Source organism: Hermetia illucens, chromosome 5, assembly GCF_905115235.1.
Source record: "Hermetia illucens chromosome 5, iHerIll2.2.curated.20191125, whole genome shotgun sequence".
Lineage (NCBI taxonomy): Eukaryota > Metazoa > Arthropoda > Insecta > Diptera > Stratiomyidae > Hermetia > Hermetia illucens.
Window position 1 is genome coordinate 92,414,762 of NC_051853.1, and position 23,128 is coordinate 92,437,889.

At 43.7% G+C, this 23,128-nt stretch overlaps 1 protein-coding gene across 2 annotated transcripts in view; it reads right to left on the reverse strand.

Moving 5' to 3' along the window:
• The window catches only part of LOC119656739 (teneurin-a), a 769,843-nt gene that overhangs the window by 470,304 nt on the left and 276,411 nt on the right, over nucleotides 1-23,128 (reverse strand). For both annotated transcript variants that reach the window (XM_038063287.1, XM_038063286.1), the window contains exons 4-5: nucleotides 15,300-15,908; nucleotides 14,594-14,675 (exon numbers count right to left, since the gene is read on the reverse strand). In XM_038063287.1, the coding sequence (XP_037919215.1) occupies nucleotides 14,594-14,675; nucleotides 15,300-15,908 (691 nt within the window). The remainder of the gene's footprint in view (nucleotides 1-14,593; nucleotides 14,676-15,299; nucleotides 15,909-23,128) is intronic.

The following is a 23,128-nucleotide window of genomic DNA, read 5'->3' on the forward strand; positions in this document are numbered from 1 at the left end:
ACATATCAATTCGTCAATACCACAACGAAATAAGTTCTTATGAATTGGGTCGCAGAGAATTATTTTGTTTTAGTTTTTTTAGTTATTTCCCAGCCAGACATGTGTGCATGTAGGTATATAGATAATATATGCGCGCTAATGAACTTTGCGGGTAGAGCCTAATTTAGATAGATATAAGAAGCAAATTGGAAATATGGGTACGATCAATTTATATACGTGCCTATATGTGTACAGTATTCGAAAATAGGCAGTTTTTTTGTTTAGGGTGAGCGTAATATCTATGGCTGTAATATGTACGTATGTCTCGTAGTTTGGAAAAATATGAAGGAATATGTTGGATTTGTAGCTATATACGGATAGAAAAATATGCGTTGAAATTTCTTACATAAGATGAACACAAAACCTTTATATCCGAAGCGCGAGCTTCCGGTATTCCGACTTGTTTAATGCTGGGTAGAAGCCGGTTCGATGAACTGCTGAAGCTGTTCTTTGTTTTTAGGTTGGGGAGTAGAAGAACTCACAGCTGACGGATTGGCGTTGTTGCGTGGACTTTTGCTTGCTTTGTTCAAGGAATGAAGTTTGATTTTTGTTTGGGAAAGGAATGGGGGAGCAGAACTGATTTGATAAGAGAAGAGTATTTTTAAAAATGAAGCATTGACAGATATTGGTTTAGTATCCGGATAGTCACGTCTGTATTTTTGGTTGTTCTTATAAGAATTGAAGCGATCCGTAGCGTTCTTCATACACAAAACGTTTTGAAGTGGCGGTAGCAAAATAATAATCTAGAATCGCTTGGGAAATATGATTATTAAATCAAATTAAACATCGGCTGTGACTAAAGTTAATGTTTACGAGACACTTTATTGGAGTTTCAGTATTTGCGGTCGGACCTTCACGATCATTGTCGGCAACTTTTGTGTTCGATTTCGGCAAAATCTGGATGGATTAAGACTACCAAATCAACTAATCCAAAAAGTCATCATAGATCTGTGTAGGCAGTGAATGGAGTAGACCTAGGAAACCACAACCCAAAGAGAATCAGGAAGATGGTATTACTTCCTATTGCACCAAAGATTTCAATGACTTTTCTTGCAATATTCATATGTTCTTGTACAAAGGATTACAACCAGAAAGGGTATCCTTTAATACTTTGCTGTCCGAATGCCTGGGACGTTTGAAGGTGGTACTAAAATTGCATCACTCGGAGAAGGGTAAAATATCCACATTAAATGGATTCGTTATCCCTTCACTGGTATTTGAATTCTGAATATTTCTGTAGATGAAGACTCATGTCGAAAACGTATAACGGTGGAAAAGGTCTACTATACCCAAATCTCCTATTTAACACCCCACCTCTCATAACATCAGAGGTAGCGGTAAGTGTGTTTAAGGCAGATTGTAGACTGAAGGAAGGAAGGAAGGAAGGATCTCTGTCTGCGTGGGTTGAACTCGGGCCAGAAGCGGATTGATGAGTAGAAGCCGAAGGTATCTTCATTTCTTGAGTCGGTGGAGAAACATGGTATTAGGGACTTTTTTAACAATGTTCTGAGGTTTGCGTTTTCTGTAAACCCGCGATCGTCGACGATGTCTCCGCAGAACTTTTTGTCCTAGTTCCTGGTTTTTCTAAAGAACTGCTTCTACCATACATCATCATGAGCAGGGAGACAGGGATTATCGTCGAGATTCCCAGGAATTGCGTCTTTCTTGCTAGTGGCAAGTTAGAGGGATATTTGCGTGCTCCCTGCTATCGCCAAATTTATAGCTTAAATTATCCTCGAACGGATTAAAGGAAGCTTAAAAGCCCTATTGACTGAGCGCAGGGTGGATTCCGCTCTAGATTCTCTCGAGTCGGTCACATCAATCCCTGCGGATTATTATGGAACAGTGTGCTGGGAGCAGATCTTCATTTCACCTGCCCTTCATTGATTTCGAGAAGCCTTTTGACAGTGTTAGAAGGTAGTGTCTTTGAAATGCTTTCGGCAGAAAGGGTATACTTGGGAAATCAAAAGATATATAAAGCAACATATAATGGTGGAAAATGGCAAGTGCTGAATTAGGCGTCGTTAAATTTTCCAAACTTGGTTGCATTATTTCTGCCGACTGTTGCACCGAACTCAATGTTTATTCTGGCCCGAATAAATCTCGAATAAAGAGCTGCGATGTCGCACGAGCCGGGTACGTATTAATTAAGGGGCAGAAGTGGCAATTACACCTTAAAAAGGGATGATCTAGAAACACTGGAGGCAAAATCGTAGATGAGGAGTCTAGGCTTCATAGGAAGGCTAGAAGTGAGCTGCAGCATATTTCGTCAAGCCGTCAATGATAGAATCTAGGCGTGGTAAAAAAGCGAATAAACCAGATAAAAAATTGCTAGGGCTTCCAGTTATCGAACGAGGCCTGCTTTTTAGAATATGTTTCTCGATCTTGAACCCTCAGAATACCCTTGCCCTTATAGTTTTTTCCACCTTGATCGGGGATTCATTGAAATGAAGTGAAGGAACTTTGGAAAGCTCGCCTTTCTCTCTTACAACACTGCCCTCGTGTGTTTTGGTAAGCATATTGGTACTCGATTTAAATCTGGCGTTGGAATGTTGACAGTTATCTTGCCATCAGGAAGCTAATATTTGGCAGACCTTGACTATAATATTCCGGTCTAGTGTAACTTTACACCACTATCTGTACATCAAATCGTTTCATATAAATTTGCTTGCTGCGGTCAGTTACCTATATACCTTTCTGGCGAACGAATGGTTCTTCTACCGCAAGGTGAGTGGTCATCAATCTAAGTACATCAAAAGTTATTACGTCTACGGATCAACTTCGATTTATCTGTAAGTTAGATTTTAGCAACAATTCGGATAAAGAATTTAGTTCAATTTTCCTATTCATGTAATATGGTACTTAAGAAGGTAAGGATGCCCGTGATAACCAAAGGAAGCCTGTACTTGTTTAATGCTCTTATTTTTTGATATTATCAAACATTTATATTCATGTTTCTGATTATATAAGCTATAATTTTTCAAACTTGATTTATGTAAATAACCCTATTTCTAGTACATGAACGTCGGTTTGTCGTATAGGTGGTATTTCTTGGATGGTGACTTAGTGTGGAGCATCATCACGATTTATGTGATACAAATCAACCTCAACCATTGCCAAGCAGCTCAAAACTTGCTCTCACAAACCATTCGAGAGTGGAATGTGGACTTGGCGGTAAATCTGTGATCCTTACCCAAATTTCGGTAGCATTGCATGGGCTAGACACTCATTTTTAAACGCGACGATAGGGGCATGCGACAGCAAACCATTCAAGAAACAATGGCTTCCCCGGAAGCCGCCTTTGTAAGGGCAAAAGTCAACGGAGTCCAAATCTACAGCTGTTACGCTCCTCCTTGCGCAACATTAGCGCTATATGAGAAGATGCTAGAAAATCGTCAATTTGGCTAACCTAAGTAAGAGTGAACATTAAACTCACAGCGACCACCAGGCCATCTTTCTCGATATCAGAAACGGACGAAGCGACAGTCGAGTGAACAACTAAAGTTGAAAAACAGGGATAGGTGTTTGGTTCACTGGAACTTTCGAGAAAAGAACTTTTCAGGTGAAGGGAATGGCTCTGCCAGCGGTAATGCATGCGCGCATGCGACTCTATAATGCTACGGCAGAAGCTCTACCACACTAGTAAACCAAATTAGTGGTGAAATAAAGAAATCACGCTGTTGAAAGCTTCGTGACTGAGAGCGGGGGGACTTTGCCAAAGGACAAGAGGTAAGCCTGAACATCAGCAGATGGAGAAGAAATACCGTGATATTCGAAGTAGGCTTGAGAAGGCTATAGGGGAAAGTAAGTGGAATTGCTACATGCAGTTAGGCCCTGAGGTAAATTCCAAACCATGGGGCGCTGCTTACAAGGTTGTAATATAATGTAATAACAAGAATCGTGGACAAAAATCACTCACAAGCGACGTGCCCACGATTCTTTTTCAAAATAATCAATCAATCATTTCATTAGGCAATAGGAAGAAAGTGGACCGCAGCGAAAGGCGGAGGTTGGCTGAAACCCCAAAAGCCGCACGGCGTACTCTATTCACATCGCCCTATCTGTCTTTTAGGCTCTATGGGGAAGGTGCTATACAACAGGCTGCGTGCGTTCGTCGAGCTAGTGGGTACTCAATCGGACCGGCAGAATGGGTTTCACAGAGCGCGGACCACTGTCGATGTAATAGCAATGGTCGTGGACCTGCCTCGGAAGACATCGACCGTTGGTAAGTGTTGCGCGGTGGTGATGTTAGTTGTCAGGAATACCTTTAACTCAGCCAACTGGGGTTAGATCAAGGGCGCCCTGGCTAAACTGGGTGTCCCTGGTTACTTAGCTAGGGTAATCAAGAGCTATCTCTCGGAGATGTACGACAGGCCGAAGGAATATGTTATGACAGTAGATGTTCCCCAAGTATCGGAGCCCCTGCTGTTGAGCATAATCTATGAAGGAGTGCCCCCGGGTTGTCAAAATTCGGGTTGGTAATCCCGGGGTCGTCTCAAAATCGATCATTAGATCCCTGAGCTGAATGATCGATCTCAAGTTGAGCTTCGAGCACAAAAAACAGCAGAGGCTAACTCATCTCTAGCAAGAGTGATGATTAATATTGGTGGGCTAAAATTTAGATTGCTTATCGCAGGGTTGGTGAAATCCATCCTGCTATACGTGACACCCGTCGTACTGGATAACACAATGAACCAGGCAAAGGTTCGGCATACGGCGAATGGCGCTGGGGGTGTGCAGTGCATATAGGACAAAATCCGGTGAGGTAGTGCATGTTATCGCGGGGACGATTTCGTTGGGTCTTTTAGCGAATGAAGCACTCAGTCTCTACCGAAGGAGGAGCCCGAAGTGACTACGTTCTTCTGGAAAGCCACTAGGAAGGAGTTGTACAGGAGACGGGGGCAACGGTAGGATAATTCTGGAAAAGGCCGTTGGACCTATACTCTGATCCCATGTATTGAGAGATGGGTCGAGCGAAAACACGGAGAATTGAATTACCACCTAACATAGTTCCTTACGGGACACAGTGGATACAGGAAGTACTTGCATCGTTTCGGATTGGATGAGTTCCCAGACCGCTACACCCGAGGACCCGGAGCATGTTAAGTTCCATTCTCCGAGATTTAGGATTGAAAAAGGGAGGTCAAACGATACCCTCAACTATCGGGTCCCATAATTTCGTGGAGAAGATGCTGATGTCGAAAGCAAATTGGAGTACGGTAAACGCAACAGTACCTACGATACAAGAAAAGTTGCAGGAACTGGATCGTGTCTGTAAGGCGCGACGGGCGCGAGACTTAATCGTACTGGTGTAAACCAGATCCTCCTCCCGAAGTAATACTTCACTATGGTCACGCGGAGGTATGGGCAGAGAAATGGGGGTGGTTTTAGTGGGTGAGAATCCTACGCAATCTGGCGTAGTACGTCTTTTTAAGATTTGTATCTCCACCCATAAAAAAAAAATAAATAAAGGTGATGTTTGGTACGTCTCTAGTATTTGCTATCTTATGTAAAATTTTTGCACTTGTCAGTATGGTTGTCGTTTTCCATTGACAATTACTGCGAAATATATTATATATTGAATAGGATATAATTTTCAAAAGATTTGCAGGAAACATTCGAGTTAGATTTTCCTCTGTAGTACACTTTTTTTCGAAAACGTTTTGATACCGTCACATTTTTTTCAACCTTCTTTTAAGTGATTGGATAGGCTAGACTTTTTTATGCCACCCAAAATCTATCCTCTTTGCGCCACATTTATAAAATATTCAAAGAACTCGGAACATAGTGCCGGCAACATACTAAACAAGCCATAAACTACATTATACAGCAGCTAAGAACGTCCTACGCCAATCGACCTAAGTCGGATATTATTTTGTATTTTCGACAATGCTTGTTTTATTTCGGTAGCAACAGCATTATCTAAACTTTCTTTCAGTCGTTTGCTACTTAGCTACCTTCTATTCAGCAAGACTTCCTTCTATGATACATTGATACAATATTCAATTTCTACTACCAGCACTAATCCATTGAATTACGTGCTAACGACAATCTTTCTCCTTTCTATCTTCTTGTGATGTTGCATCGAAACGGTTAAGCTTTTACCTATCGATCTTTCCATCTATAAATTACAGTTTTTCTCAATTAAAACGATGATATATATTTTATGTGTGATGATTCAGAGCTGGTCCCCGAGGCAAGTCATCATACAAAATGTAACAAAAGCACATTCTAGACGTCGATTAAAATAAACATTTAATTCTTGAATTTTAAGCCGCTTTTATCGCGACAGAAGTAGATATTTTCTTCTTAGAATGTATGTTGCCAGTAGCACTCAAATATGGAATCAAAATATTTAATATCTGCGGTGTACAGCTTATATCAAAATAGATGCGTGCATGGGAGTAATTCCAGATATTAAAACTTTATTAATTGGCTCAAACGGAAAGCAGTAGGAGTAATGCGAAACGCCTCCATAATAATCCCTCTCTGCCAGGAATTCGACGTGTTTCGTTTTATCGGAACAATAATATCTCAAACTTTTGGTTCGCATTTCACTGAAACCATTCGAAATAGGATTTAATGTGAAATGGTTAGTTTTGCTATAAAAATCCTTTTTCCTTAGGCCCATCGTCTGGGAAACACTATTTTGCAACAGCCTATATAACGTCTTCTAGTTCGGCCACAGTCAGATCTCGAAGCAGACGATGAATCTAAAGACCATCTGATTGAATCTAGTGCTGCGGATTAAAACGTTTCTCTTTTTCGATTTTAAGCCTCCATAAAAGCACACGAGTATCAAATGGTACACACGGCGACAGCACCAGCATCCTAGTATTGAGCGCTCTTCCTATCTTTCTATCTGCCTGTCTGCCTCTACTTTTGTGTGTCCACGATTAAATCCGTTTCGAGATACAACACGAAAGATCATTTAATTCCCATTACGTGTATGGGTGCAGATGGCATTCAACTCTGATCCTCCTCAATTGAGTTTTGAGATTCTTTCTAATGCTAGGTGTACGGGAATCTCCGATTGTTTGTTTGGACAACCGATTGCCACATTTAATCATTACCGCATCTTATTGTATGGGGTCGTTTGGGGTATTTTATTGAGTGCACATAAATCCGAATTTGGAGGCATGTAATTAACGTGGATACCTATGCGCCACTGCACGTAATGGAGAAGCTTCTTGCCTTGCTTACCATTTGTTAATTCCTCCCAGGGTTGAAGATTGGCAGAAGCATGTCTCCTGTGTTGGCCTATTTTATGAAGTTAAAGCAGATTATCACAGATTTGTGATGGTTTAGAAAATAAATAATTTAAGGGTGCTTAGTATTCGAATAATTCCAACTCCGTAATCATTATTGCCAAGATATGATAATACCGCAGCTAATTTTGAAGGCAACCTGTAATATTAAAAGGGAATTTACAATTTTGGAGATCAAATGGGGCAATATCTGGAGAATACATGGCTGTATATAAAAGTCAATATTCCTCTACGATATGGGTCGAGTCTTATCAGTATCAGTTCCACATCAGTCAGTCAGCTAAACGGGTTCGGACAGACAGGCAAATTTGCTCGATGGCAACGATCTTTTTTTTCCGAACCAACTCGGCTCACACCTCCCAGTTGGTAGCCCCGGATAACCACTAGTCCACTAACTAGTAAACTAACGTGAGCGGCGACAGCGACACACGGCATCGACTTACGATTTGGCAAACGTTCCGGAAAGGGTGCATATGAACTGGAAGCTGTGGCATTCTGTTACCTTACCTGTGACATCTCGGAGAAACGGCTTTCAGGTTAATGTTACAACTGCCTCCGTCTCGATAATAACCTTGGCATGGCTACAAGTACGTTCAGAGCTATGACACCATTAAGTTGGCAGTTGGCTCAGTTTAGATAGACTCCTGCCTTGCACCTGATTTCGGCTCTGAACCCAAACTGCCGTAAGGGTTTGTATCAATCCATGCGTGACCTCCCTGCACGGATAGACAGTCACGACGATTAAGGCAACTGCACTTTCTAGCGAAGATAGTGGCTTGTAGCTGAGACTCAAATTAAAATGACAACAACAAGAACAACAGCAATGAGGAACACGATGACACAACCAGCAATAGCCGAAATTTTTAAAACGAGTAGTAGTACAAAAAGCTCTCCGCTTCTGGCGGCTAAAATGGGAGATCCCACTATAAATTCCTTTACAAGAAACGCCAAGTTATGACGGTCATCTACTGAAAAAACAGGAAGGTCCACTGTCCCAACGGTTAATCCGACGGGAAGTGAAAAAGGGAGTGACACCCTAAAGGCTAAGAATCTTGGGGACCAAAAGGGGGAGACGCCCTCCAATTTGAGTTCGGAAAAAGGTGCCAAAAGAAAACATGGTAAACTCCGAACTGCATGACACCCCCTTGTCGGGAAAAAGAGTGAAGAACTCTCCAATCAGGCACAAATGCAAGTCATCCCATCGGAGAGGCTGGAAGTCATACGAAAGACAAGAGTAGAGGAAGAATTGCTGCACGAGAAGTGTGGGGTGGTCTTACGGAAAATGAAAACTACTACCACCGGCCATCTCCATGGATGTTAAAAACGCCATGATGGAGATAGAAGAATTGCTGGACCTCATTACACACCACCGAAACTGGATGAAAGCCGAAGAGGAGCTGAGGGAAAAAGTACATCGGTAGTGCAACGTCTAGCAGCGCAAAACGCAGTGCCCTCAGCTCCCCAGAGGGGAAACCAAAAATCGACAAAAGAAGGCGAGGAAGAATTCTGCGAGGTGGCAATGAAGCGAACCAAGCAGCGTTGAAAAGAGAAGAAAACACAACAACTTAAGTTGAAGAACGATAGCAATGGCTCTACTGTAGGAAAGTCGAAGTAGACTACAACTACAGCGTCAAGGAAAAATAGTGGAGGCAAACCACAGTCAGAGGCCTTCCTCAACTGGTAACGACCTGATGGGGCAGATGGTGCAAGAAAGAAGAGTTGATTTGTTGCTTCTAAGTGAACAGTACCGAGAGAAGAGCCATGCCCATATATCTATCACTGCTGCCATCTGGGCGAGAGACACGGTTAATTTTCGAGTGCGGGCCTATGGTCGAGGAGACGGCTTCGTTTGGATTCATTGTGCGGAAGTGATATTTTTCAGCGGTTACCTCACATCGAACGAATTTATACTAGCTTTTCGGAATAGACTCTTGGAGAAAGAGATTCGAAATACGGAAGGGAGGATTCTAGTCCAACGAGACTTTAACACCAGGGCGCCCGAATTGGGCATACTTCAACCAGATTCTGAAGGGATACAGATTTTGGACATGGCCGTGAGGACAGGACTCATTGTCTTAAATACCGGTAGCAGTCCGAAATTACGACGCCCTGGTTGGTAGGTCACTTTCCCTGACGTAATATTTGCTATGGCGACCTTAGTGTCAACGGCCCAACGATGGGAGATACCACCCGCCGTGTGTCACCCGCCGGGTGAAGCATCCAGAAAATCGACATAGCAAAATTTGTCGAAGCTCTTTTATGAGGGTTACATCAGCCACAAGACCCGGGCGCACACAGAGGAATTGCAATTGAGTGGCTAGTTCACTCAAGAATGAGCCATATTACCGCAGCTTGTAATGCATCGGCTCCCAAAAGGAAACTGTTTTCCAGGAAATTTGCAGTGTACTGGCGGACGGTTGACATTGCAAGCGTACGAAGAAATTGCCTCACACGTCGGCGGATTGCGCAAGAGGTTAAGATGAGGTGACTCCTAGAATAGCGTGGGAAAAGGAACTCCGCCACGAAATCAACAGGTAGGAGGCACGCTGCTGACAGGAGCTAATTAAGGACGCAAGCAGAGAGCCATGGGGCCTCGGGTATAAGCTGGGTTCCGAAAAACTCGATGGCTATCGGTCGCCCTGTTCTATGGAAGCAGCGAAGGTGCAAGAAACCGTGCAGGTTCTTTTTCCTCTCTACCCCATCCGAACTGATGCTGTCGTTGAAGAAGTGAGTACTGAGGAAGGCTCTCTATACTGCAAAGGAACTAGAGGAGGTCCTGTCTTTGAAGGACAAAAAAGCATCAGGACCGGACGGTATTACCAGCGAAGTATTGAAACTCGTATGTAAATACAAGCCGGACTTGCTGGTCAGCGCATTCAACGCGTGTTAGACACCGGGTGTTTTGCCCTCCCGCTGGAAGTTTGCGAGACTTGTGCTGATAAGCAAGGGCAAGGACGAGCCAGAGGCGTCGTCAGCCTATCGTCCGCTTAGTATGATGGGCATAGCGGGGAAGCTGCTTGAAGAGCTGATCAAGCTACGACTAAATAACGCAATATGTGCTACGGGAGACTACTTACCAACACAATATGGTTTTAAAGCGGGGCAATTTATACGATTGGGGAAGTGGCCCAAGCGGCAAAACTGGTTTACGTACATACTCGCCACTGTCAGTGCCGCCTTTCTTTCTGCAAGGTGGTGCGACTTGCTTGAAGTACTAGAAAATTGTTTCGATACTCCAGGATACCTCTTGTGGATGTTGAGGGACTATTTAAGAGGCCGCGGCCTACTCTACGAGACTCGAAAAGGACAGCGCAGAATGAAGATGACATCGGGGGCAGTTCACGGACGTTTGGAACGTTTTATACGATAGCCTCCTACGAGTCGATGAATCGCATTTGGTCAGATACGCGGACGATGTTGTGGCACTGGTTTCCGCACGCACGGTTAAGCAAGCTCAGCGCACTTTGGGATTCGTGATGTGGGGAGTAAGCAGATGGATTGCTGAACGTGGATTCTCTCCAGCTCTGGAGAAAACTGAAGTCGTTGTACTGACCAAGGAGAGGGCTCCTACAGTCTCTCAATTTTCGTTGGTGAAGCCATGGTTTTGTCGAAGCCGCCGATGAAATACCCAGACATCTTGATAAATACGAAGATGAGCTTCTTCGAGCAGATTTGCAACACCGCGGACAAGGCTGCGGCTAGAATGCTTGCGATTTGCCGGCTGATGTCCAACGTCATTATCCTGCAGGCGTCGCTTCCTGATGAGTACAGTTCAGCCCGTCCTCTTTTACGGTTCCGAAATATGGGTTGGCTTCCTTAGTAAGTGCTCTCTGCGCATGGCAGAACCGAGAGGTACATGGATCGCGCATCTCATAAAAGACGTGCGGCCGTGGTTCAATCGAAAGCACGAAGTCGAAGTTGACTATTACTTCCGCTGCTCAGCTATAGAGCTACGAGCTGAGTGGCAGGATATATACAAGGCATTCTTAAGACGAAAAAGTGGAAGATAGAGGGATAGACGAGATGCCAGGGTGGCTGAGGTTCACTGAATCCATGGGGTTTTGCTCCTATACTGAATAATCAGATAATGTGTCAAACGGTTCCGGATCAGAGTCTTGGACGCTCCAGGGGGTGTTTTAATGAGTAGTTCTGTAGTCTGAGACAGGAGACCGACACTTTGTGCGTAAATGCAGTTCACCTCCCTACCCTACAAAACAAAAAAAATGGATTCATGTATATAACACATTGATATTCGAATTTAAAACGTAAGATACATACGAGTTAATTTTTTTGAGCCTGCATTAATCGTTTCACGTAAGTAACACTTGGTGATTCCGACTATCTCATTATCGGCAGAACACACGCTGAGGGGATGCACAAAATATATTTTCAAAATATATTTTCAAATAATGGCTTTTGTTTCCTGATTCCTTTAGTTTCAGTTTAAAAAAAGGCAATTAATTTACGTATATGCACGCAAATAAAGAGGTGACCAACTACGCCAAACAGTTCATCAACTTATGCTCAAGCTGCGGGACAGCGAATCAATGACGATAGGCCCATACGCCCAGAACATCATCGGCCCATACCAAAGGGGCTGCACTTTGGGCAAATGAAAAACAGATTTGATTTTCTCTCTGCGCAAACAATGGAAAAACTGTTGGAATATGACCATCAGTTGTACCATCTTTTCATCGACCGCCTATGATAGCATAGCCAGGGTAAAACTCTACACGGTGATGAGAGAATTCGGTATCCTAACGAAACTGATAAGATTGAATAGGCTGACTCTGACCAATAAATGAGGAAAGATAAAAGCAGCAGGATCACTCTCGAACTCATTCAACATCAATAACGGTCTAAGACAAGGGGATGCCCTATCATGCGTCCTTTTTCATTTGACCTTGAAAGAAGTGATCCGCGATTCAGATGCTAATGTAGGAGGCATCATCTTCAAGCTCACCCAACTACTGGCCTATGCTGGCGATATTGACATTATGGGAAGGACAACCCGAAATGTACAAATTTCCTTCATCCAGATCGACCAGACGGTGTCGGATTTAGGGCTAAAAATTAATCAAGGCAGAACGAAATATATGGTGGGAAAGTCAGCACCAAAAAACAAAGAAGCGATAATATAGAATGCACTATCCAAATAAGAGCAATAAAGATAGGAGACTATAACTTTGAGACGGTTTATAATTTCTCTTATCTAGGGTCGAAAATCACAGCCGATAACAGCTACGACAGTGAAATCCGCGCATAGTTGCTTGCAGCGAACAGACCCGGTTTCAACACAAAAACACTGTTCTCCTCAAAACATGTCACGGTAGGGTCAAAACTCTTACTGTACAAGTCAATAATTTTGCCAATCCTCATGTATTCCTCGGAGGCTTGGGTTCGTAGCAAAAAATTGCGAACTCTTTGCCGCGTTTGAGACAAGAATCCTCCGAAGAATTTTTGGCCCCCTACATGTGGATGGACGATCCTGAATTCTATATAACAAAGAAATTCATGAGCGATATTACGACCGCCTGGTTGTGGATAAAGTTCGGCTCAATAGGTTGCGGTGAGCGGGTCGTGTGGGAGAGGATGATCCGGCTCGAAAAGTCTATAAGGGCACTATTTATAGTAGAAAAAGAAGACGTTGCAGACGCTGCCTGAGATGAAGTGATGGCATAGGCCAGGACACTAGGCGGCTTTTAGGGATATCGAATTTGTGGACCTCCGCGCAAAACCGGGATGTCTGGAGTTCCTGACTAAGGTCGGATACCGGTTGTTGCATTGCTTCTTACGATACGCCCAATGATGACCGACGAGTAGGCCGCTCCAGAAGCAGATGGGCCTCAAGAGGAGGGGTAATGAAGTATATTTCAGCAAACCCTCGGTAGTCGCATTATTATTTCGACTGAAGTATCAGGAGCTAAAACTTGAAAGTATGAGCAGTTTCTGCAAAGAATGCAGGTTCAAATAGATCAAGTAGCTGCGTTATTATCTACTACAGCCAGCGCAATGTTTTAACCGCGCACAGAACCAGTGTTATTTAAAGTTCCATATGTATCTCAAAATAACTAAGAAGGTAGCACAATCATATCTTATATCAAAAGTCAGCAATTGTCTGTCCGTAACATATGCGTGTACTTTGTATGTACATAATATAGGCACGGGTCCATGTACGACGAAGGTTCAATTTCCTTATTTCTTCGGAAAAACGACTACAACAACGCAATTATATTGCAAGATCCCATAAAAGGGATCCTGAAAAGGCTCACCTCAATCGACAACATTTGTAATTCTTTTCTACAATTGGATACACTCGATATGACTCGATAGTCGGAAGACGGGAGCCCGGTCTCGAATTCTGTCAACTGTAAACAAAAGGCACATATTCCGAAAGGACTTGAAAATGTTCGATAAAAGGTTATTATCTCCATAAATCCTACCTGAATCCTTACAACTTAGATTCGGATTTGAGCGAACATCAGGTTTTGGTGAACACTGTAAACTGAACAATTCACCAGGGCTACCGTTTTGACTTGTCCCACTTGCCAGGGAATTAACTTTAGCCTGCCTGATGTAACGTGACACCGTGCTTTGCTCACCAAGCTCCCTTCTACCCTTGATGATTGCCTAAAGTCCGTTTAGGGGAAAGTTATAAACTGTATGATACTAAGTCGCAAATCCGATGCAATTTTTATTAAATAGGAACAGCATCCTTGCCTAAAATGCAACACTCTTGACAGAACCCTTCGCCGAGGAGTCTACAGAAACTTATCTGGAGTTGCTCCGTATGTTCATGAAGCCATTGTGTCCTGTCGATTATTGCTCCATCCATTCGTATTGAATGGAAGCATGTTTAGCCGAGAACGGAAAAAAGAACGGAACAGGAGGGTTTTCTTTTCGAAGGAGATCACTGTCTCAGCACACTATTACAGGACACCTTAAGGTACAAATTATTGATAAGAACTACTGAATTAAGCCATGGCCGACACTCGTCCGGGAGGGAACTTCAAGCAGCTTCCCCGGGAATCGAATTTCAAACTTGACTCAATTTTCTCCTTCGCTTTATTCTTTAGTTGAATAGTTAATTTTAATTAAGAACTCAACTGGAGCATTGTTGAATCTCCTTCGGCTTACGACACGATAAAAACTTTCTTCTTACTCCTTAATTGGATAAGAACGCTTGTAAAGTCAAAAGCGAGGCCTAACTAAATGCTCTTCCCGGTTAGCTGGCAGATTTCATAAATGAATTGGTATCCCAGAGCAAAAGGTTGGATGGTACTTACCCTTGTTGGCTGTGCGAATCACTGGACGTAATTGACTTTGATGGAAATTCACTTGAATGTGAATTGTCTGCCATTAAATAATCTATAAATAGAAGTTGAAGAATTGAAAAGTGTAAGAAACGAATAGAAGTGGTTGCACAGGGAAATCTGACAATCGGAATTGGTGGAAATTGGACTGGGGGCGGATATGTGTGACGGGAAACTTCAAAGAAAGTTTTGATTTGGAGTACGAGGAGCGGGGGAAAAAAACAATCTGACACAAGAAGGTGGTTTCGGGTCTGATGCGACCAGGAGGGCAACGCATAAAAGACATCGTATCAGAGTCTCAGTCAGATGTTGTTAAAACTTTCTGAGTAAAAGTTCGACGCCCTTTAAGGGTGTAAAGCACCGGCCATGAAAAAGACAAAATAACTTCCACACCACCAGGAGAGTGTTAACTTGTTAGCTTTGTACAATTGTTGTTGGACTATTTCTGCTGAATGGAAATCATTTCCAGAAGGTCCAAGTGAGGTTGGCACGTGGAAGGAATCACTAGGAAATAAAAGCGCCTACTAATGGCTTCCCTTGTGTTTTTTGCTCTGCGAAATATTGAACTATTGCAGAAATAAAATTGAGATTGTTTGACATTTGTTTTATCAAGTTTTCCTGATCTGAGTTCGTGTTGGTAGTATTTTGTAGGGATGCTCAGTGTTAATCCCGAACTTACCTTTCTGGTGTCCCTGCGGAATGAACGCCTCGTGCTTCTGGTCGCCATTCTCCTCATACTTGAGCTGGTAGTCCGAGCGCTTTTGCATTGACATCAGCAACGATTGTGTCCTGGGTGGTATTTCGGGTGGGGCAGGGTCTGGTGGTTGCGGTTCATATAAACTCTTCGCTGCCTCCCCGTAGTGATCGCTTCCATCGTTCCCACAATCCGCATCGTTTAAAGCTTTTTGAAAGTGTTGATGAAGACGACTGGTGGCATTACTATTCGACGAAGTGGCACTACTTGATGAAGTCATACCGCTTGCCCGGTTGAGCCGGTTACTTTTCGATCGATTTGACCGGGATGTGTTGGAAGTGTGATTTGGCTGCAAGTAGCTGCTGTCTGAGCTGTGAAGACGATCCAGGACAGCTGTACTCCCTCCATTGTACGACATTCGATCTGACTCGATGGGAGGATGTATTTCATATTTTAAGTGAAATGGATTCCTAGATTTGGCAGTTGAACTTGGCGAATCGATTGCAGCGTTTTGATATGATTGCGGGTACTCTGTTAGTAGCGATTCGGTTACTTCTTCATTATCACATTCGGAACGGTAAGATCTATCTACATCTGGAAAGAGAGTAGAAAGAATAACTGTGTAAGTGGTCATCAACACAGATTAAACAAATTAAAGTGATGGTAAGAAAGATATATCGTTTTTGTTTTCTCTTAAATATGAATTCAGTTTGTGTAATAATTTCAATTCGCTGCGGCTGAAGCTAGCCTTATTTTCTGCTTTCAGTACAAAGTATTCAGTCAGTTTCGCGTTCATAATTAACACTTCTCGGACAAATCTTGAAAAGCGTATGAAATTACTAGCGCGGATTAAGTCATGCTGCCAATTATAAAGGATGCGAAGTCATTAAAGCCGTGGAGTAGAACACGTTTCCTGTTCAAAAATTGGAACAATAAATTAACACTTTGCCAAAAAATTAAATATTGTCTAGCTCGGGTAACTGTCAAACTTCAACTATGCACCCTGGATTGCGATTCGTCGACGTAGTGAAAACACAAGACTAACAAGAATCTATCACTGATAGTTAACAGGAAGAATTACCTTCGATTCTCGCTATACTGTCGGGTAATATGAATCAGTTCATGAATACCATTTTTCTTTCTTTTTTTGCGGGAGGGGCGGGAAGTGGAAGTAAATACGCCTACACACTTGGTTTTGGGCTCTCCAAACGGTACGCCTTTGGACTACCAACTAAACACCTCTAAATTGTGAGAGAACTAGCCTCGAACCGTTTGCCACATTACTACGGGCTAGCCCCTGGGCTCTTCCGCCTTGAGAGCGGAGTTCTATCTTTTTTGCGATAAAAAGAATCCCAACCTAACGTGCAAAACGGTTCCACCAGTCAGCGGTCCACACCGTTTCCTCGAAAATATTGTCGGGAGAGAGCTTTCACGTCTTTAAATAAAGTTGTTGGCGAATCCCATACCACTTTCTACAAGAAAAAAGTTCTGACATCCACAACCTCATTGCAGAACCCACAATCAGGAGATCCTGCCTTCCCAATTTTGCACAGGCATGATTGGAAACCTTCACACCCACTTAGCAGTGGGTAAGGAAGTAGTCAGTATCACCATGCTTCCCATTCAGCCGCGTAGCTAAGTGGTCAATTAACTGTGCATTCCATTTGCCTCTTGTCTCGTTTTGCCAAGAGATTTGCCACTCATTTAGTGTAACCGCCGTTCTTCACGAGCAACCACCTTCCTTGCGCTTCCATACGGCTCTATGTTCCATAACAAGAAGAGTAATGGGAATCATTATACCAATCACCATCACGGCCAGTGCAGGTTGTTTACGATATGCACGCTTGCTAGAAGGATCAGCCTGTGCATAGAGCAGAACATACTGCGTTGTATTGTTTATAGAAAACGTAGCCTGCTAGATGTAGGACCCCGAATGTTAGCCATTAGCAGATTTAAAGTCGAAACTCTAAGTGCAGCCTTGTCCGTGGCTACTCTGATTTGATCAAAAAGGCTGATCTTTAAGCCGAGCTGCTTTTTACCCGATTATCGACTTATCGATCGCTATGAAACGCAAGGGCGAGATTCTCTGTCCCGTCAGGATAACTAGTTCAATGTTTTTCAGTGGAAGGTTGAAACCATGAGAAGTCATCCATCTGCTTACCCGTACTGATCACGTCTGCTTTGAGCCTGTTTGACAGTGTGTCCGGCAACAAGCACCACAATGTCATCTGCATAACCAACTAGGCGCAACCCTTCGGGCGTGTTGAGCCTTAGCAGACTATCGTAGGAAATGTTCCAGAGGTTCGGTCCAAGGATGAATACTTCCGATGTGCTCTCCATTCTCCCCTAACTCTTTAGTCTCATAGAGCAGAAACCGGTTTCTCAGACAATCGCTCAATATCCGTAAGAAATAGTTCGATACATGGAAAGTACTGTCTAGTATATCTAGAGCATCTTTTCATCTTCTGGAAGTGAAAGCATTTCTGACATCAAACGTTACGAGGAGCATCACCTGCCGAGCACGGCGGGATACTATCGATATGTTTTTCATAGATAGGACTACCTTTTCTAACTCTGTTATAAGGAAAAGTTGGCAGTCGTCGGTGCCTACCACACCGCTGTCATCATTCCGTACGGGATGCACAGGGAATTATTCCCATACAGCACGTAGCGTCCCGATTTTTTACGTTACCAATTTATAATCGAGTCCCCACGGGTCTTCATTCACCCAATCGCGAGCTTTACTTCTGTTTATTGTGCTGCAGAGTTCCATTTTGGCTCTGTAATTGAGTACATGCCGCCTCCTGGTCGTTTAAACGTTGCGTCGAGCGGTAGGGTTTGTTTCGGAGTCCGGTAATTTCCGCATTCTATCAATAGGTAGAAAGTAGGCCACATCTCGATGCCCTCCTGGGCATAGAAGCTTCGCAGGCTGTATTTATCAGATTCATAACTGAATAGAATCCGGATAGCTGAGTGGTTAGAGCACAAGGCTATCGTACGGAAGGTCGCGGTTCAAATCTCACTGGTGGCAGTGGAATTTGTATCGTGATTTGACGTCGGATACCAGTCGACTCAGCTGTGAATGAGTACTTGAGTCAAATCAGGGTAATAATCCCGGGCGAGCGCAATGCTGACCACATTGTCTCCTACAGTAACTGTAGTGTACCGTTACGGTCTTGAATGAAGTGCTCTAACACACTTCAAGGCCCTGATCCAATATGGATTGTTGCGCCAACGATTATTATTATAACTGAATTTACAATCGCGGCAGTTGTAGAGCCACCACCCCTGGAGTGCTCCTTAACGTGGCCCCACCTGCTCCACAGCTGGAGCCGGTGTTTACAACAACGAGTCCTATCCTCGCCGTCATTTCGAGAATTCGTTTCCCCATGGATTCAGGGTGAGGAATCTCCGTTTAAATGTCCCAGCATTGAAGTCTTTCCCGAACAGGATCCTAGCTATCCCCTTACCCTTGAACAAGAATCCCGAGGTGGGTACCAACCCGAATCCAAATGACAGCGGTTGTTGATATGTCCGGGCGCCATGACGGTGTGTCTGTGCATATTGCACATGATATGCAGGATCCGGATCATCTTAACCAGATCCTAGTTTTTTCCAGTTCTACTCCGAAGATTGGACACAGTTTCGCAACGAAATTCTCCTTTTCGTTGCATGTATTCGCTCTAAGTTCTACTTGGCCGCATCGGCGGAGTGATGCCCTCCCAGGTTGTAGACGTGCGCCAGTAACCTTGAGAAGTTTCCTCACGTATTGCTTCACCACAGTAAGTTTTTGTCCTCGACAGTTCGCAAAGATGATTTCAATCCGGACATTCGCACATAGTTCCAGTTCGTTCTTTTCTGTGAGGCGGTCAAGATTTCTGATTTCCAGAGAGCACGTGAGTTCTAGACTGGAAACAAAAGCTTCCTCTCCCATGAACGTGCCCTCGCTTGTTGCCTTGAGCATAATTCGATCAGGACTCCACCACTTTTCGTTTTCCTAATGGAAGACACTTCTGCTTCGGTATCTTCATTCTTTACCTATAACGGATTTCGCTGACGACTTCCATGACTCGGCTTAATAAGTTAAGTCCGGGGTGCAGCCTTTCTTCGCTTCTGCACCTTTCATTTCGCGTTGTACCATTCGTGCCCGCCCTAATTTTACGCAGAGGGTTTCCAGATGATGCGGCATTTTGTTGAGTCCTGTCCCTCTTCGCTATCTTCTTTCCAGTTCTTCACTAACTGAGTGATTTTTTTTTTATTTTACGTTTTTATTTTTCAATTTTAGCTCGCTTTCTGGTCGTTATTTGTTAGTCCATCGCGAATTCCCCTGTATTGTATATTTTGGAATCCAGTGCGAACCCACGCATCGGGATAGACACGTTAATTTTGTAGTAATGAAGCATGAGGGATCAAAGCACTCAAAGGATTCCCTCGCCCCATATTCTCGAGCCTGGCTAGCACAGGGGCGTGCAAGAACGTGTCGACCGAGCACTTTAATGGAGCTTCAATCTTTGCGGGCGGATCTTCACGGTCAACTTCGTGCCACTTATTATAATCGCTCTGATCATCCTACCCAATTAATATCATTACAGTAGACCAACTGCTTGGCATCGACGCCGCGGAAAAGGACACTCGGCAGCAAGCAGCAGACCACAATGTCTCCGAAACATAAACAAACTCAGGTACCTTAGAGGAAACAGGTGAATGTCAAGATTCCTCCTATTGTTATTGTAGATCCTGCAGAGAACTTCAGGGTTACCCTGGGTGGTACCCCAAAGTTACCCTCCTCTGATCTCCAGATAATAGGAACATAGAGAGGAATGAGCGAGCCAACGGACGGCATTCCTTCGGGCGCCAACTCCGTTCGCCCTGCTTGAAGCAGTTACGGTCTTTGTGGGAGTTTTTTGGCATCAAAACGGGGCACTATAGGAGTAATTGAGTTTTTCACAATGGTCACTTATACTTACATACCTTATTTCACCGTATTTGGTATGTTCAATTACAGCACAAGCAAATTCCTTTCAACACGTTCGCACTATCTGGTATGCTGGTATGGGTTCGATCATTGACATTGCTTTCGCCAGCTTTTTCGCTTCTGCCTAAGATGAGGTAGTTGGTTAGCGAATAATGATCATCAGACGGTAGTGTTTGAAATCAAAGAGCACGGAATGGCGCAAAGAGGTCCAAAATGGAAGGAACTCCGCCAGTATGAACCAAGGATCAGCAGAAAAGTTAACCAAACAACTAATTGAATGTGTTGCCAACGCGTGCGATGCTGCAATGCCGAGAAGAGTTCTCAGCAGAAGAAGCTCACCATGCTACTGGTGGAGTTATTATAGGAAGAAGCGTCCAACGTTCGAGAAGAAGTTTGAATTTCCAGGGCTGCTCTCCATATTCAAACAATTGAGACATGATTTGCAGAAAGCCATCAAACAAAGCAAAAACAAAAGCTTTAAAAACCTTTGCAACGAAGCTAATGTAAACTCCTGAGGCACAACATATAAGATGGTGATGTCTAAAATAAAGTGGGGAAGAAATCACCGCAAGTAACTTGTCCGGTAATGCTGGCATCGATAGTGAAGATACTGCTTCCCCAAACATCGAACACAGTCGTCAAAGCAATCGGTGCAGCTGGTTTAGAGACCATATCGCGTACCATTGAAGATGTAGATCCAGATGTAGATGAAGATCCAGGTATGCAACAAAATAAAGGATAAGAGAGCACCGGGACCTGATGTTATTTCCAATAAAGCAGTGAAAGCAGCCTTCCACGTGAGACCAGATATGTTTACACGAACAATACAAAAATTCTTCTACGAAGGGATATTCCATAGAAAAAGAAAGAGCAGTATTTGGTTTTGTTGCCAAAAAGGTAGCAAACGAGCTGGTGATTCGTCGTCATATCGCCGATGGGAAGAAAGGGCTTCTTCCGATATGCTGTTTGGATTCAGGAAAGGTCGCTCCACCGTCGATGCAATAAAGAAAGGTGAGAGATGGCGATGGGGGTAAAAGGAATACTAAGCAGTGGTTACGTTAGACGTGAAGAATGCTTTCAATTCAGTAAACTGGTCTGCCATTAAAACGTTCCTCATCCGAATGAACACTCCACGCTACCTGAGAAATATAGTGTTTAACTACTTTGCAGACAGTGAGCTAAAGCACGAGAGCTGGAAAGGCAAAAATTACTACCGTGTCTCAGCTGGAGTCCGCAGGGGTCAGTACTGGGTCCACTCATGTCTAACATCAAGTCTGATGGAGTCTCCCGCCTGCATTTGCTGGAAGGGGTAAAAGTAGTAGTGACGATATTGCTGTGGTTGCAGTTGCAAATCACATTGCATCACATTGAGGCAACAGCCAGTGAAGCGATCTGGAAAATCGAGAGTTGGCTGGAAACTGCTGGACTAGTGCTCCCAAATAAGAAAGTAGAAGCCGTATTGAGAAGCGGCTAGACCCTGGAATACTCCAAAATTCGAGTTGGAAGCCCGACAATAAGAAGCATGGAGGCGTTACAATACTTAGGTGTGATGCTCAATAATAGACTCAAAAGTGCATGTAGAGTATTTCCAAAATCACATATTGCACATATTGGCGGACCCATATACGTCAGTAGAGTGTTGCCATCTCGAGTCATTAGCCCAGTCTTAATTGATGCCGCTCCTGTATGGGCTGCAGTATTGACGACTAAGGAAATGTGGAGAAAACTATTACGCTCGTACAGTTTATGTACTCTGAGAGTGATTTGTGGCTATCGAGTGATATCAGACGACGCGGCATTAGTTATAGTCGGCTTGTGGCCGGTAGACATCTTGGCTGAAGAAATGTCACGAAGATACATTAAGAGAAGGGCAACCCAAGACCCTGCGCAGTTGATTAAGAGCGAGGAAAAGGCATCATCAATGGTCAGATGGTAGACCCGATGGGATAGCTCAACAAAAGGTCGATGGAAGCATAAGCCGCTTCCGATCATCCGTATGTGAGTCAATTGTTGCCAAGGAGCCTGTAGTTACGAGTTAACGCAGTTGGTCACGGTGGGTACCGCAAATATCTACCCAGGTTTGGGCATGGCGACTCGCCAGCATGCCGAACCTACCGAGGCGAGGAAGAAGACGCAGAGCATGCAATATTTTATGGCAGTCGCTTCGCGGCGTGGAAAACCAACTTTCCGAGAGTGCATCTTCTGGTGAATCGCATGGGAAAACAAATGTCAGGAATTAGTGTTATTCTAATATGGCCATATAGCGAAAAGGAAAAGGCGAGCTTACAGCCATACAGAAAGTAGAGCGGGGTGAGCGATTGAAGGATAGACGGGGGTGGTTTAGTATGTAGAGACGGAATTACGTCCGCGAATCGTGCACGTTAGCAGTTTTTGCTGATGACATTGGAAGATCTGTGCAAGGACTATCACAGGGTGTGTGTGTGTGTGTTTATGGTGGAGCAGAGTGTGTTTTTATGGTGGATTGGTGATCCATTGTACTCGACTCCTCCATCTAACGGAATATTTCGGATTCGCGTATGAATCGGAAAATTTTCGTCAGTAAATGTGATGCTACCCGTTGCAACTGGAGCACATCAGCACCAAAGATCTGATGATGATAGGCGCACATTATCATAGAAAATGTTCCGTGGATTCCGCTTCCTCATTACAGGATGCACTCGTATCATCTTGGATAATTCCTATTCTGAATTCTTTTTCTGAACATATGCCTAGCTAGTGCATTATGACCTGTCAGAATACTTACAGTACGTCTGCAAGTCTTGCTGCTCTTCGACAGGATAAACTTTGTGGTCTGCATATTAAGGTTTTGGCAGGAAAA